This window comes from Patiria miniata, unplaced genomic scaffold, assembly GCF_015706575.1.
Source record: "Patiria miniata isolate m_02_andy unplaced genomic scaffold, ASM1570657v1 HiC_scaffold_18, whole genome shotgun sequence".
Taxonomy (NCBI): Eukaryota; Metazoa; Echinodermata; class Asteroidea; order Valvatida; family Asterinidae; genus Patiria; species Patiria miniata.
This window is the reverse complement of record NW_024037056.1, coordinates 2,383,089-2,398,285: the sequence shown is the minus strand read 5'-3', so window position 1 is coordinate 2,398,285 and position 15,197 is coordinate 2,383,089. Positions and strand designations below refer to the sequence as shown.

The window sequence follows — 15,197 nt, the reverse complement described above, 5'->3', positions numbered from 1 at the left end:
TGTAATTCCATGAATTAAATTTTAGGAAAAAATACGTCAGCTACAATTTGAAAGGGATGATAGTCGAGGCCATGATCACGTGGGTTATGTTAAGGCAGTGCAAACTTGAGAAAGGCTGAATGGGTATAAATCAGACGATCAAGTGCTGTGATTTAATTGTACATAATATTTCTAATAAAGAACAATTTTGATGACATTGACAGCAGATGAAATGGTGGCAGTTGTTGACTTACTGTAGGCGTTGTTTTGGAGGCAGGTTTCTAATACCGGTGGTTATTGTATAGGATTACCAAGTGAAATGAACAACACATTATGTCTGCTAAAGCACAGGTGGTTCTAAGTCGAACCCCTCTGAGCCAATTATTGTAAGAACAAATACAAGAGAACTGTCGCCGCCAGGATGCAGAGGATACTCAACGGACAATGTGACTTGCTCATCCATGCCACCCTGGTCCAAAAACCACTCCCTCTAGTGTTCCTCGTCAGTCGTAATTCCCGGGTCTTAATGGTCTCCGATGAACGCAAAGGTCTTTGAACACGGCTCAAAACAATCGCAACACCTCTACGCTCTGGCCAGGGCGCCGTAATGACGCAACTCGGGCGCTGTGCGAGCGTGAATTGTGCGACATGGCATTGAGGCAGCTTAGGCGCAAGGCAGTCGACCTAGTCTTCATGAGAAGGTAACTCGACTGCGATGAACTTGTAGAATATTTTTTTTTAAACTGGACTTTGTATTGACCGTTTATTTGATCGTGGTATTTATGCAGTGCAAGTAACGTCACATGAGCGTATTTTGGTCGAATAGAGAGCGCGACGCATGCTACTAGGACGTATCAACAGCGAGCAGAGCGTAGTGTGGGCGCAGTGACAGCGCAGCGGCAGCGACTAGATCGAGTAATTGGGCTTGACAGGGGCGCATTAGAGAGCGAGTTGAACGCATCGTAAGCGCGGAATTAAAGAGCACAGTATGAGCATAGCTTGAGCTTCTTTGAGACAGAAAGTTGTCATTTTATTGCGTCCTCGCTGCGATTGTTAAATTTATGGGGGGAAAATGGTCGCCGTAAGGTCTCCTATGAGATCGCATATATTGTGACAGGCCCTTTAACATACAGATCAAAGTTTAAGTGCGCATACAGAAACAGCAGGTCCAATGTCGGTACAGAATTGAGCAATATAGGCCTTTATATAGACCGACCACAGCTACTGCGCAACACTCTGAAAACCAAACAGGTATTTGTCGGTACACGGCAATCATTGCGCAGTATTATTTAGCTCTGTGTCCATCAGACAAGTCCGAATTTTGTCTCTTCTCGATTAGGAAACTACTCAACTTGCAGGATGAATGCGTCTGTTCTTTGCCTTTTCCTTCTGGTAGCTGGAGGTAAGATGTTTCGAAGAGTCTAGTCGGATTATTCTCCTTAATGGCCGAGTCACATGAGGCAATTGTTACGGGCAACTAGCTAGCAGGCAATCCAATGTACTACAAGCTTCGGGAACTCTTTAGGGTACTACTGGAATGAATTATTTTTTCCCCGTCAATATACCAACATTCTTCGGGTTTCGAGGAATGTTGAAGTATTGTTGGAGGAAAGTAAAGTAATTCATTCTCGGGACTCCACTTGGAAACAAATCTTCGTTTTATTCTTGGAGTATAACAAATTCGCCACTTGTTACCTAGGAAACGCTTGAAGTTGCCGTGGTGCAACATATTATTCCAGGGAAGTTTAATATTGGGGTCAGCATTTTGCTGCGGGTGTTCGAGCCTGTTATATACAGGGTGAGTAAAAAGAAAAAAACCCAAATGTCGGGACTATTGTTTTAGTGAAGTTCTGCATGTAGAACTTTCAAAATCTAGAGTATAAAACTCAATTCATAAGCTTTCTTTTAGTAGAAGAATCATTCAAATCACTCATGTACTTGTCAAGTTACAGAATTTTAAACACAAAGTACCGTTTTCAAGTTCTGTCCACGGATCATAAAAAAATGTGCGTTCTTTTAGCAAAACGAAAACCATTCACATCCCTGTGTGATTTGTTTTCATTTTGCTAAAAGAACACTTACAATTTTGTGATCCGTGGACAGAACTTTAAAAAGGTGGTTGTGTTTAAAATTCCGTAACTTGAAAATTACATGAGTGATTTGAATGATTCTTGTACTAAAAGAAAGCTTATGAATTCGGCATTCATATCTCACATTTTGAAAGTGCTTCATGCAGAACTTCACTAAAACGGGTCTCAACATTCGGGTTTCGGGTTTTTCTACTCACCCTGTACACTAAATGAGACCCGACATACCTTAACCAGACTAAAGTTGAGACCAGCTTCACAGTGAAGGTTGAATTTGTTATTCCAATACACAATTGATAGGATTTTCAAAGCACTCTAAGCACAAAATGTACTTTTGTGGGTGTAGCCTCCTGCTGGACTTTGTCACGGAGCTCAAATATTTCTGGATTACAAAATATACCCTAATTTCCCACTGCCCAAACTAGACAAACAGTGGCTATACAACAAATCTATGTGTTGTGCCTGTGAAATGGATGTCCTTACGTTTACATAATTTTCTTTTATGTAGCTTCTGTCCCGGAGTGTAAGTCGGTTTGAACATTGCCACTTGCCAAAATGGCTGTCATATAAGGTACTGCAGTAATTCACTGGGTAGCCCTAATGTATGATGATCGTACAGGACAGGTAACCGTCGCACTGAAAATAGAAAAATGAACTAAATGAGGCAGACTCTGACATTGAATTTCGTAAGTGAAACTCTCATTTTGATGAGCTCCTTGTTTCAGGACACAAAACCCTCCGACGCAGAACCTAGCCCTTTTGGGGACCCAATTTGGTTAATTACCTTAATAAAAAAAAAATTCTAACCAATTCTGGTGATCTTCCATCTAATCCTAGCCAGAGACACCCACTACGGATATATGCAGTCACCTTTAGTGTGTGACCCCGGGTCAGGCACATCTGAACCTGACAACCTGGGCTGCCCATATACACGTGCACAAAACAAGGTCACTTGCGGGTAGCCAGTGCACGACTTAACCACAGACTATGTATCCACATCTGTTTCCTGTCAATGACCTCCAAACCTCGTCCCCAGTGCTGACTTTATTTCCAACGTTGTTTCCAATAGTAAACCCTGGATAGGAAACTTCCTTCCTGCATCCTGATTCGATACCGCAATTGGCTAGAAATGGATTTATATCGTGCACTTGGTGTTGTTATTCACAACGTGCAGTACGTGTTTTCGCGATCATTCGTCCACGCCTTCTCGAAAATATTCATTTCCTTTCCAGTTTGTTATGATACTGCATGTTGTCTCGTTAAGATCATTACATTTTAATTAAAATGAAATTGTTTTCGTAACTCACGCCATGCTCGCGCTGCGACGAATTGATTCTGTTTTTACCCCAGACACCGCATACAAAAACAAACGCAAAAGTAACGCACAGGAAGGCACCAGACTACTCCTAATTTGCATACGTGTTCAAAAATCTTGCACATGCAAATGATCCAATACCAGGGTGAGAGAGCAGGTAGTGGTGGGCGCGTACTGCTCGACACCCTGGGGACGCGAGGTTGATGACCTCCTTATTTATAGTCTACAGACATGTCGAGATTGTGTACGTATAGGGGTGCACTGAACCAATTCAAGCCCCATTGAAAACAGTGTAAAATCAACAAAGTTCAGGGCCAAATAACATGCAAGCCGACATCACTGAGGTTTCTCAAACAAAAATTAAATTCTTGTCTTGTATTTCATCTTTTCATTTCCTTTCAATTTTGAGAAGATTAGCCGATTACATTTTTAAATATTCACACCAAAACAAAATCACCTCCCGAAAAGTGATAGTTCCCAAACCTGCATGTAGCCGTTTTACAAGTGGCATCCTTCCACTTTCTCATGCAAATAGGACCCATTTTTCAACCGTAATTTTATCAAGCCTGCCCTCAGATGGAAGCCCAAAAACCAGGGAGTTAATCCTTGGCTATATTTACACAATTCCACCGTTTTTAAAGCCAAACGGTCTCCGTTTTCAAAAGAAACTGTGGGGTCACTTTTTATGCTAATCAGCTCGCGTAGAAATTCTCACTTGAATTAGTTCACTGCACCCATAGATACAGTGTTGTGTAGCCTCAAACCAAGGCGCTAAATATAAGCGTGTTAGTAAATGGGCTTTCTGCGTCGGAGGGTTGAAACGTTATGTTTTAGTAATAAAACCATTTTCACACTGAAGTACTCGAACGATCACGAACATTATGCGAGTTAACTGGGCAACGTAGGCTATTCAGAAAGGTTCGGAAACGAACGGGATCGTGCCCGTATCATGATCACGTGAAGGTGGCCCCTCGTGACCAACGATTTACGTCAGAGCATACGTGGACAAGATTAGGATTGACGTCAACGATCAGCAGACAATGATCATGGTGCACTATTGACCTCGCGCGTACATACCAACTGTCTCCACTGAGGGTGCCATGCAACACCAACGATACGGGCGAAAGACTGATACCAAACTCCAAATGAGGGCCAGGGATGATTAAAAAAAAGTGTTTCCTATCTCAGTTTGTTTACTTTGATGGACACAATGAGAAATTTTAGACACAGGAAGAATATTTGGATGTTGCTTCAGAAATGAAAATGAATGATTTCAGAGCCTTAATTTTGTGCACGATTTGTTTTCTGTCTTTTGGACCCATCTTTGTGAACAAAAACAATCAGTCTGTATTTTGGAACATTTGAACTGAATGCTAGTTATTCGGGGTTCTTTTTGTTTCATTTCAAATTTAATTTATAGCAACGACAATGACATTGGCAACAACGCCTACCCCTAAAGCAACCGTCCATACCACTGCTGAACGTCCAACCACAGTGTCGAAGACGACCCATAGTCGCCCCACCACTGCACCGAAGACGACCCATAGTCACCCCACTACTGCACCAAAGACGACCCATAGTAACCCCACTACTGCACCAAAGACGACCCATAGTCAGCCCACCACTGCACCGAAGACGACCCATAGTCGCATCACCACTGCACCAAAGACGACCCATAGTCAGCCCACCACAGTACCCAAAACGACCCATAGTCGCCCCACCACCGCACCAAAGACGACCGCTTTCCACACGCCCGGAAACACAACCGGAACCCCGACCCACACCACCGCTGTGGCTGCTAATACCACATCCAATGCAACCGGTTCAACTGTTGGTACAACTGCACCGGCAGGCACTACCCTTCCTAGACCAGAAAATGTTATACCAAGGTATTGTGTTCGGCAGTAGATGTAACTTTAACTAAATCTTTTAAGACGTAAATAGCAAACACCCTTTCCTACAGAAAAAAAATTATAAATTGCATGTGTTTGGTAGGGTTAGGCAATGTAACTGGTCATCCAAAAGATCGCGAGTCCAAAGATTTCATTATTGCGAAGATTTATTTTGCAGTCCAAAAAAACAGAACAACTTTCACATTGTACGTCTGTCATGATCTGAATAGCCTGAATAATGCATTCTCGTATTCACACATGCTGAATAAGCTTGAGGGCTTTTTTGAATGCCGTCACTTTAAGACTTTTCGGTTTTTTATTGTTCTACATATCTGTTCAAATTTCGTTTCAGTTATCAGTTTAAGAATGGCAGCGAGGTGATGATGTTGTTCGTCCTGAACGCAACGCTGAAAATTAGATACAACACCACAAACAATGAGGTGAGTGGCCCTATGTCTTATAATTACTGATTGTGTTTTTTTAGGGGAGAGGTTATAATAAGCGTTCAATGCCATTCAATAATAGGGCAAACAGAGCAATCTATAGTTCATACATTGGTTTTCCCTAATGTGGTCTGGTTTGTTTTTGCAGACTGGCGAGGCTGTTATTCCCATCGGCGGGAAAATCAACGGAACGGAATTCGAGTGGAGTACTAATTCGTCGAGCTGGTCTGCCGACGGAACACTCAGGGATTTAATGATTGTAACACATTTTAACGTACCAGATTCCAACTCAAGCAGTGGTGTGATGGGGTTGTGGCTCGATTTCCAACGGATATTTCCCTGGCCGAACGTCCCAAAGTATCCTCTTTACAACTGTAGTGTGTTTCCCCTTTGGACGTATTCCGAACCGCTCTTCCCTAGAGATGTAATGAACTACGGTAAGTTTCAAGGTCTTTGGGGGGGGGGGGGTGAATGAAGTCGCAGAAGTTTGCTTAGACTGTGATAACTTCATTGACAATGTACCAAACTCGAAAATATGATTGTGCGTAATGTAAACGGCTTGAAATTTGCCATGAACACCTCTAGGAGGAGAATTTTTATCTGCATAAAAGCCAGTTCATAACACGCGAATGTCAAAGCGAAGCAAATTCGTTATTAGGTGATATTAAGTTGGACCTTGAGTCGTCTTAACTCCGCAATATTTCGGCATGATATCTCAATTGTCAAATGCACTTCACGAACTCCCAAATTTTACTTTCATTGTCCACTTGCCTTGTGATGCCGATTTACATGTTATATAAATTCGACAATTTTCGGATAAGAACCATATCTCTTCTTGCAAGAAGTGTGGTTCTGAAAAGAGCCGGTTGGTTGAGTGTAGAACTCGACGTTTCGGATAGTGTGCTCTGTCCGTCCTTCGGGACGGACAGAGCACACTCGGGACGGACAGAGCGCACTGTCCGAAACGTCACTTCTACACTCAACCAACCATACCGGTTCTTTTCAGAAACACATTTCTTCCAAGAAGAGATTACTTTTCACGTAGTGTTACCCGTAAACTTTCTAATTTTTCTCATCGCCATGCAAAGTTTCAAGTCATATATAGATTTTATATAGATTTGTATTTTTGTCAGGGGTTCACTAACTGTATGAGAGTCTCTTCATCGTTTGTTACTCGTATTTTCCATTTGTTAACAGGAAAACAGGACACCGCTGAGTTATTCGATGTGTACACGAGTAGAAGGGGAAAGACGTACAGCTGCTCAAACTGGACACTCACGGCGGGACCGGTGACAATCATTATGGATCACGTGAAATTACAGCCTTACGCGAACTTTGCAAATGGCACTTTCGGCAATGGTAAGGCCCCTCCCCCCCCCCCCCCCCCAAGGAAAATAAATAAATGAATTAATAAATCAGTCACATCGCTGAATCTTAACACAAGGCCACTGAAAATGTATGGGCTATAAATTTAAAAGAACAAGTGAACAGTGGAATAAATCACAGTCATAGATTTAGGTTTGATTGTCAAATTATAGGGAGGAATGAAGCAGGATTCAGGAGTCCCAAAGACAGTCATCACTTGACGAATATCTAGACATTTATTTTTACTCCGAAATTATTTTGCACCAGACAGTTGACTGACACCTAATCTGTAATGTTTCTTTACAGGAGTAGACGACTGTATGGGAAACCCAACTACTATGGAGCCGACGACCATGAAGCCGGCCACAGCCAACGCGACCATGACCACCACGGCGTTCCCTACCAAGCCCAGCCCCAACAACGGGGGCATGATCGCCGGCATAGTCATCGGTGTGTTGGCCTTCATCGCCATCATCGTTGGAATCGCCGTGTTCGTGATCAGGAAGCGGAGGATGAAGGAAGCACCCTACGGCCACCTCGACGAGGAACACAAGGATTACGTTCACTAGATCAGCGTTGGTTAAGAGAGGAAAACTGCACTGAGGCTTGGACATACACGGTCAATGACCCTTATAGAATACGGGCCGACTCACAATAAAGTGCGCCACCAAGAGGCTGCCACAGAGAGTCATATTTTTGAAGTGTACGGTCGACAAAAACATGACCGACATGCCACGACTTGAATGACTGTCTGCAGACAACTTTGAATACATTTTTGAATAGATGTCGAGGCAATAGCATGTTCTACCGCCTCAGAAAAAAACACCATCTTGATAAAAAGAAAAGAAAACAAAAGACACTCGAATCATACGCTTACGAAACTACTGACCGGACAAAACAATTAAACAATTAATTTACCCACTCTTTTCCTCGATGCACGGCGAAAAATGAACTCTCAGTGACAACCTCTAGATGCCAAATGTTATTGTGAATCTCCCGTATTAGGAATGCAACCAAGTTTATGAATTCCTACCTTTGATAAATTGCCGATACTTCAAAATTCTTTTTACTGATTTATCGGAATTCTCACAGGTGTTCAGGTTGTCACAGAATCATGATTATCAACATGTCGTCTCTCATTTTTATTTCAATTTTTGGTGGGTTGACCAATGACTTTTTGGAAAAATTATCACCCAAAGACGACAATCCCAAAAACGGCGGAAAGATATTTGCCAAACTGGAAAAGTAGCCATTTTGAAAAGGATCCCTCCTTAACGTGGCTAAAATAGCTCCACTTTCGGACCCAATTGCATCCGAAATCCTCAGAATTGGAAGCCCAAGTCCGGGCCAAGTGCAGTGCCATATGTACTAAATCCTCCAATTCGTGATGGCTCTTTAAACCGTCTTACATAAAATGATTTGAATGTACATGTAAAACAATTATTTTATGAGCAAAGCGGACGGGTTTCTGCCCTATTTTACTTGGTTGCACTCTTAACGGATTCCTTACGCGAACTACGGAGGGTTTGTGTAGGCCAATCCCAGGATTGCACACTTATATATATAAGATTGCATTATCAACATTCATATAGTGCAAAGAATCAGTGGGAAACGAAGCTAATGAAACTATTCAGAGATTGTGATCGAGAGGTCCAATTACGCTTGCGCTGTTCATTATGAAATCGACCGCAGGGGTATTTTCATGACTTTAATCATTATAGTTAGAAAGGTGGCTGTGGTGTTTATTGTACGCTGTTGCGCGAGTTCGAGTTAAACTTGCCAGGAACATGGTGTTTGTGCCCTTGGGCAAGACACTTGACTACAATTACCTCTCTCCACCCAGGACTATTAATGGATACCTGTGAGGGTAGAGGACCGAATGTGCGCCGATATTGGCTGCCGCGTGGTCTCATATCCTGATGAACGGGGATTAACTGCCAAGCGCTTTGATACTTATAAAATGGACAGCGCCAAATAAGCATTACAATTAATAATCTTGTAGATTTAAAAAAGCAAACTTTTCCCAAAATAATCACAATTTGAGTCATAATTATAATTTATGAGATTTATTATTGTGATCGAAATAATGAAGGTTTGCGGAAACACCATGTGCGAATAAATTCTCAATAGACCTTCATCGTGCTGCCACCATTTCAGTCATGTTCCCGGTATCCAATAACAGTACTGACGATAATGGCTTTGTGTGCAAAAAAGAACCAGACTATTTTCCCTTCCAGCCTCGCTTTGGTTATGTTGATTTGAATGGAAAAAATCAAGATGGCCACAACATGACAATGGTCTATATAGATTTAAACTCCATGCGCAAACTACAGAGGGCGTTGTGTATGCGAAAATTCCATGATTATACCTTGGTATTTTCTTTTATTTGATTTGATTTATTCGCTATTTCCACAATAATGATACAGGTAAATTAAGATTTAACAATAACAAAAAAATATATATACTGTAAATTAGAAATAAAACATGCAGAATTCCACATTCAGTGGAAAAAGCAGGGATAACGACAAAAAGTTATACAAACTTATTTCCATTGCGGCCCCAAAAATTACCCTATGCCTCCTTGAATAAACAGTAATACAATTGACAGATTCAAGAGAGAATGATTGCAGTAATTTAAAAAACAAAACAAACATAATACGAACAATTTACCTGTACCATATTCATATTATCTTAAAAACCATCAGAAATATTTAAATTACCTAATATTGCACGTCAGTTACATTGAAAATAAACATATTGTGTAAAACAGCGCATTTTTGACTATAAACTAGTGTTTATACTGGCGGAAATATCAGTGGCTGGTGGCTTTAGGTATTGTTCTGGTTTGAATGTATCTTAAATATGGTTTTTAGTTGTTCATGTAAATTATTCCATATTATTGCAAGTTTGTGGCACAGCATTCTTTTTTTTTGGTGAAAGAGACTTTCAATGCCAATTTACTTGATTATCTTCTTTTTCACAAATCTGGTGGTCTGAACAAATTGTCATACCCGAAGGAGTCATTTTTTCAAGAATTTGAAAACACTAATAATACTGAAGTCTTTAGTAAACAAGAATAGACTTTTTAGACCGAACTCTTTCAGACAGTGGAACACAGTTTAGTCGGGGGGTGGGGGGGGGGGGTTCATACCATACTATCAATGGGGGCATTTTGACTATTCACCCGGGGAAATACCCCCGTGTATGAAATGATGTCACATTTTTTTCTCATTAATATGGAAATTTGCATTAGTATGAAAACCAAACAATCTCCCTGAAAATAACAAAACGAAAAATGATATAAGCTTAAAAGGGACAAGGTGCATTTTCAAGGATTACATTATAAAAAGTTACATAGCATGGACCTCTAAAGTTTCATAAATAACAAGACAAAAGTATTAACAGACTTTAATTTTCAACAATAAGACTATCGGTAATGCACACGTTAAGGTCGGGATTGGGCATTTTCTGTCTTGAACCAATGTCCACACAATTAGTTTTGTTGGCATTTTAGGTAAGATTGTTTATTACGCATCAATTATGAATTCGAGCAAGAGCTGACGTAGGCCGATTCTAGTTCCTTTTTGACGGAGCAGCATCTTAACATGGGCATAGGTCAATAACTAGATTGCTATTTTGGTTGTACAAAATTGCAGGTAACTTTAGAATGCGCCATGTTTCCCTCTTTTGTTACTGACATGTAGGGCTCATCACATCCCTCGGATGGGTAAAATGTGACTACTTTTTTAAGAGAAACGTATGGGAACTTTCAGGAGTAGCCACTGCAAAACTCAGTCGAGTGTTGCTGAATTTCGTGTCCTGCCCCAGTGAACAACTGCACCATTGTCTCCACTGCTAACACGAAGCAAGAGGAATCTGCAAAGACAAAATAAATATATCTATAATATCTTACATTTTGTCACAATCGCAAAACAACCAACCTATCGGATTGTAAAAATCTGTCATAAGAATGAAAAGGCCACTTCCGGAGGACTAAGACGAACATATTGAAATGAAAAAAATAAAATACTTGTAATTATCGCTTTTTAAATTTACCTCAAGAAGTGGTGAAGACTTGCTCTGCAAGCAGAGTCTTCCGTCCTTCCGTCGGTCCTCCTCCCTGCTTCCGGTTCCTTCTTCGTCCACAGTGACATCTCATCTTGCACACCGTCATCTCTGCCAGAAGATTAGAAGGAACACAATGTTAGAAACTGAGTGTGGTACAATTATGCACCTGTTGCTGTTCTTTTTTAATTATTGATTTGTACAATTGTAGGTGATTATTCTTTCAAATCAAAGTTGTTTGGTATCAGTTATTGCAGACACAACAAGCACAACAACTTAGGACGTCCTAAGATAATATTTTTCGAAAGGCAAGTAACATGATAATTGTTACCTGAGAGATCAGTAATGGGTTGCCCGACAAGCAGGGTCGTCAGTCATCCGTTGTTCCTCCTCCCTGCTTCCGGTTCCTCCGCATGATCAGCTCCTGACATGAGCACACTGGCTTGCTGGTCTCCTAATCTGACTGCAAGATGCTGAAAATAAAAAAAATCTTCCTAGCGGAGCTAGGGTTTGTTAGTACAATGTACAGTGGTTTCCTGATCAGATCTGTGACCGGTGCAATGGTATAAAGAGAAGGAAAACGTAAATTAATGGTCCTTACCTGACCACTACAATGATACGATCATAGAACAAATTGAAACTTATGAGTTTCCATTTTTTCTATGATACTAAGATCTCTAGGCCTAACTGGCTGCAAAAGATTTTACAATGTGAAGATAATCCAATAAGTGGCCCTTACCTGACCACTGTCATGGACTAAATGTAGAGAAATATCTTACATAGGCCCTACAATGTGAAGATAGTCCAATAAGTGGCCCTTACCTGACCACTGTAATGGACCAAATGTAGAGAAATATCTTACATACAATGTGAAGATAATCCAACGAGTGGCCCTTACCTGACCACTGTAATGGATTCAACCGTAGAGAAAGAAAGCTTATTTTATTTTCAATAGATCATTTGGGGGTCTACTGGTCGCGAAGATGATAATTCCAGCTTGCGCAAAGCAACGCGCACCTGTTTAGAGGGAAACAGCATCACATTGCCGACTTGCTAGCATCATTGAAAAGCTATTAACGTTGATCAAACCGCCACTAATGATATAGGTGTGACAAAAAAATAATTAATGCAGATGGTTTCACTCTGTATAGAATAAGGATACATTTACAAAGGGATTACGAGGTGTATCCGAGGTGTATCAGGTGGAATGACACCTGATTTACATGAGCAACATTGTCACCATGGCCTTAACACACAAAAAACAATTGCCGATCTTTGCGAATCGGATATTATGGAAGCGCCAATCACAAACAATGTATGTCAATCAGACACATTTCAACAAGGAGAAGAGACGTAACATGTCGCGAAATAAAAACTTTGGGAGTCACTGAAACCGTAATTCTGATTACGTTTCATTTCCAAAACATGTTTCAAGGAATCTGTAAGACATGCACATGGCCCTATACATGTACAGCATTTTTTAAACAATAGATCTCCAAGTTCAAGTTAAGATGGATGGGTTAGGTTGCAGTTGAGACACTTGTTGCAACACAAACAAAAGTACATTTGTAAACATGGCCCTAGAGTACCGTGAAGTTACAACGGGTGAGGAATACACACAGTAGGCATATACAAGAAAACTTGGATCAACATTTCAGCTTTCTCCAAGCTTCAAAATAGCTGGGGATACTTAACACATGGCCCTAGAGTTTTTTACACAATGATTCGCATTCAAGACGGGATGAATGCACAGTTTTCAAGAAAATACACGTCGGGCTATTTGAGGAATTTCTACAGAACGGTAAGATCTCAACATCACATGGCCCTAAAACAATTTTGCATAAAAATTAGAATTTTTTTTTTTACAAAGACAAATTAAGAAATGTTCGTATGGCCCTATAATCCTGTTAATAACCTGTCGCATGAGTACAGAAGAAAACAAAAGAAAAAATGGGTTTGGCAGAAATGTCTACAAAACGTCGATGAAAATGTTGTACATGTACACATGGCCCCAGGATTTCTTTTCACAATCAATTTCAATGGCGAAAAAACGCATGATGGACGCGACTGAAATTTAGAAAGGTTAGATTGCGTACACATGGCCTTAACAAATTGTGACAAACGGAACTCAACAAGAACCCGTAATCGTTAACGAAAAATATTTTTGTTTTTTCAACCCCAACCTAGCAGGTTGATATTCTCGCCTTATTTTCTGCTTTACATATCGGCAAAATGATTGACAACAAGTTGCAATGTTTTCAATGTCACGGTTCCACTCGAACTCAACACAAACCCGTAGGCCTAATCGTTAACGAACGATACGTAACGATACAACGAACGTTGTTTTAATCCAGACCTAACAAGATCGAAACCCACCGTCTTATTTTCTACCTAAAAACCTATCAGACAATTGACAACAAGTTGCAATATCTTCGATGTTAACTCAACACAACACAAACTCGTAACCGTTAAAGAACGATATTATTTTAGTCCATACCTAACAGGTCGATATTCATCGTCTTATTTTCTTCGTACACAAACATTAGGCAAAATGATGATTGACAATCAGTTTTTTTTTATTTTTATTCCACGGTTCCGCTCCATTAATTTCTCCTCATTGATTTACTTCCCGTGAAGATTTTCACCTTTTAATTTATATATGTCATCTTTTCGAGAGTCATTTTCAATCGAAGGGAGATCAATTTAAAAGAATACGTCACATAGCCACACCATAATTTCGCCAAACATTTTTCCACCATTGAAGTACTCGGACTCTTGTACATTTTTCGTCTACTAACGATACTTGTACTTGTGTTACTTTGTTCGCACTCGAGCTCGAACACGAAATCGTAATCGCAGGTCGATATCCATCGTCTTATACACAGATCGGAGAAATGATTGACAGCCATTTTTTTCCGATTCCACAGTACATATTTCGTCCTCGAACTCGTAATCGTTTGCGTTTCACGACCGAAACATGTTTCAAGGAACCTGTAAGATCTGCACATGACCCTACACACATAAAGCATTTTAAACAACAGATCAAGTTTTAGTTAAGCTGGATGGATGTGGAGTTGCAGTTGAGAAAATGGTTGCAACACGGACAAATAAAACATTTTTTTTTTAATATGGCCCTAGAGTAATTCACTCGTGTGAACCACAGAGAAGTTAGGAATACACAGAGTATACAAGAAAACTTAGGATCCAACATTTAAGTTTTTTCAAGTTTCCGTAGCTATGGATACTTAACACATGGCCCTAGAGTAGTTTACACAATGATTCGCACTCAAGATGGGATGAATGCACAAATATTTTTTAAAGAAAATACACGTCGGGCTATTTGAGGACTTTCTAATTACAGAACGGATAAGATCCCTACTCCACATGGCCCTAAAATAATTTTGCATAAAAAATTAGAAAGAATTTTTACAAAGACAAAGAAGATACGTTTACGTGACCTTGGAATCCTGTTAATAATCTGACGCATAAGTGCAAAAGAAAACACAAGAAAATAATTGGCAGAAACGTCTACAACGCGTCGATGAAAATTTAAACACATGGCCCTAGATTGTTTTCACAATAAGTATCAATGTTGATGATGAGAAAACGCATGATAGACGCGACTGAAATTTGGAAAAGTTAGATAGCGTACACATGGCCTTAACGAATATTGTTACAAACGGAACACGAACCTGTAATCGTTAACGAACAATACATTTGTTGTTTTTATCCAATCCTAGCAGGTTGATATTTATCGCCGTTTTTTCTTCTTTACACATATACACAAAATGATTGACAACCAGTTGCACGAACACGTATTCGGAACGAAGGATTAATATGTCGCTTGAATTCTTACCCACAGGTCGATATTCATCGTCTTATTTTCTTCGTACACAAACATTAGGCAAAATGATGATTGACAATCAGTTTTTTTTTATTTTTATTCCACGGTTCCGCTCCATTAATTTCTCCTCATTGATTTACTTCCCGTGAAGATTTTCACCTTTTAATTTATATATGTCATCTTTTCGAGAGTCATTTTCAATCGAAG

At 40.2% G+C, this 15,197-nt stretch overlaps 1 protein-coding gene and 1 long non-coding RNA gene across 3 annotated transcripts; one reads left to right on the top strand and one right to left on the bottom strand.

Moving 5' to 3' along the window:
• The first annotated feature begins 624 nt into the window (after positions 1–624).
• LOC119724179 (mucin-3A-like) lies at positions 625–8,801 on the top strand. 2 transcript variants are annotated; one of them, XM_038195115.1, is made up of 6 exons: positions 625–680; positions 4,802–5,270; positions 5,626–5,713; positions 5,865–6,153; positions 6,914–7,075; positions 7,388–8,801. In XM_038195115.1, exons 2-6 carry the CDS (start codon positions 4,810–4,812, stop codon positions 7,648–7,650), a joined length of 1,263 nt encoding a protein of 420 aa, XP_038051043.1. In that variant the 5' UTR covers positions 625–680; positions 4,802–4,809; the 3' UTR covers positions 7,651–8,801. The 2 variants fall into 2 exon arrangements, with proteins under 2 accessions (XP_038051043.1, XP_038051042.1); XM_038195114.1 differs by lacking the exon at positions 625–680 and adding an exon at positions 1,139–1,381.
• Positions 8,802–9,131: 330 nt separating this feature from the next.
• LOC119724178 lies at positions 9,132–14,629 on the bottom strand. Its single transcript, XR_005270624.1, has 3 exons — positions 11,478–14,629; positions 11,138–11,257; positions 9,132–10,957 (listed from the first exon to the last, which is right to left on the bottom strand). It is a non-coding gene; the product is annotated as an uncharacterized LOC119724178 (long non-coding RNA).
• Positions 14,630–15,197: the final 568 nt, after the last annotated feature.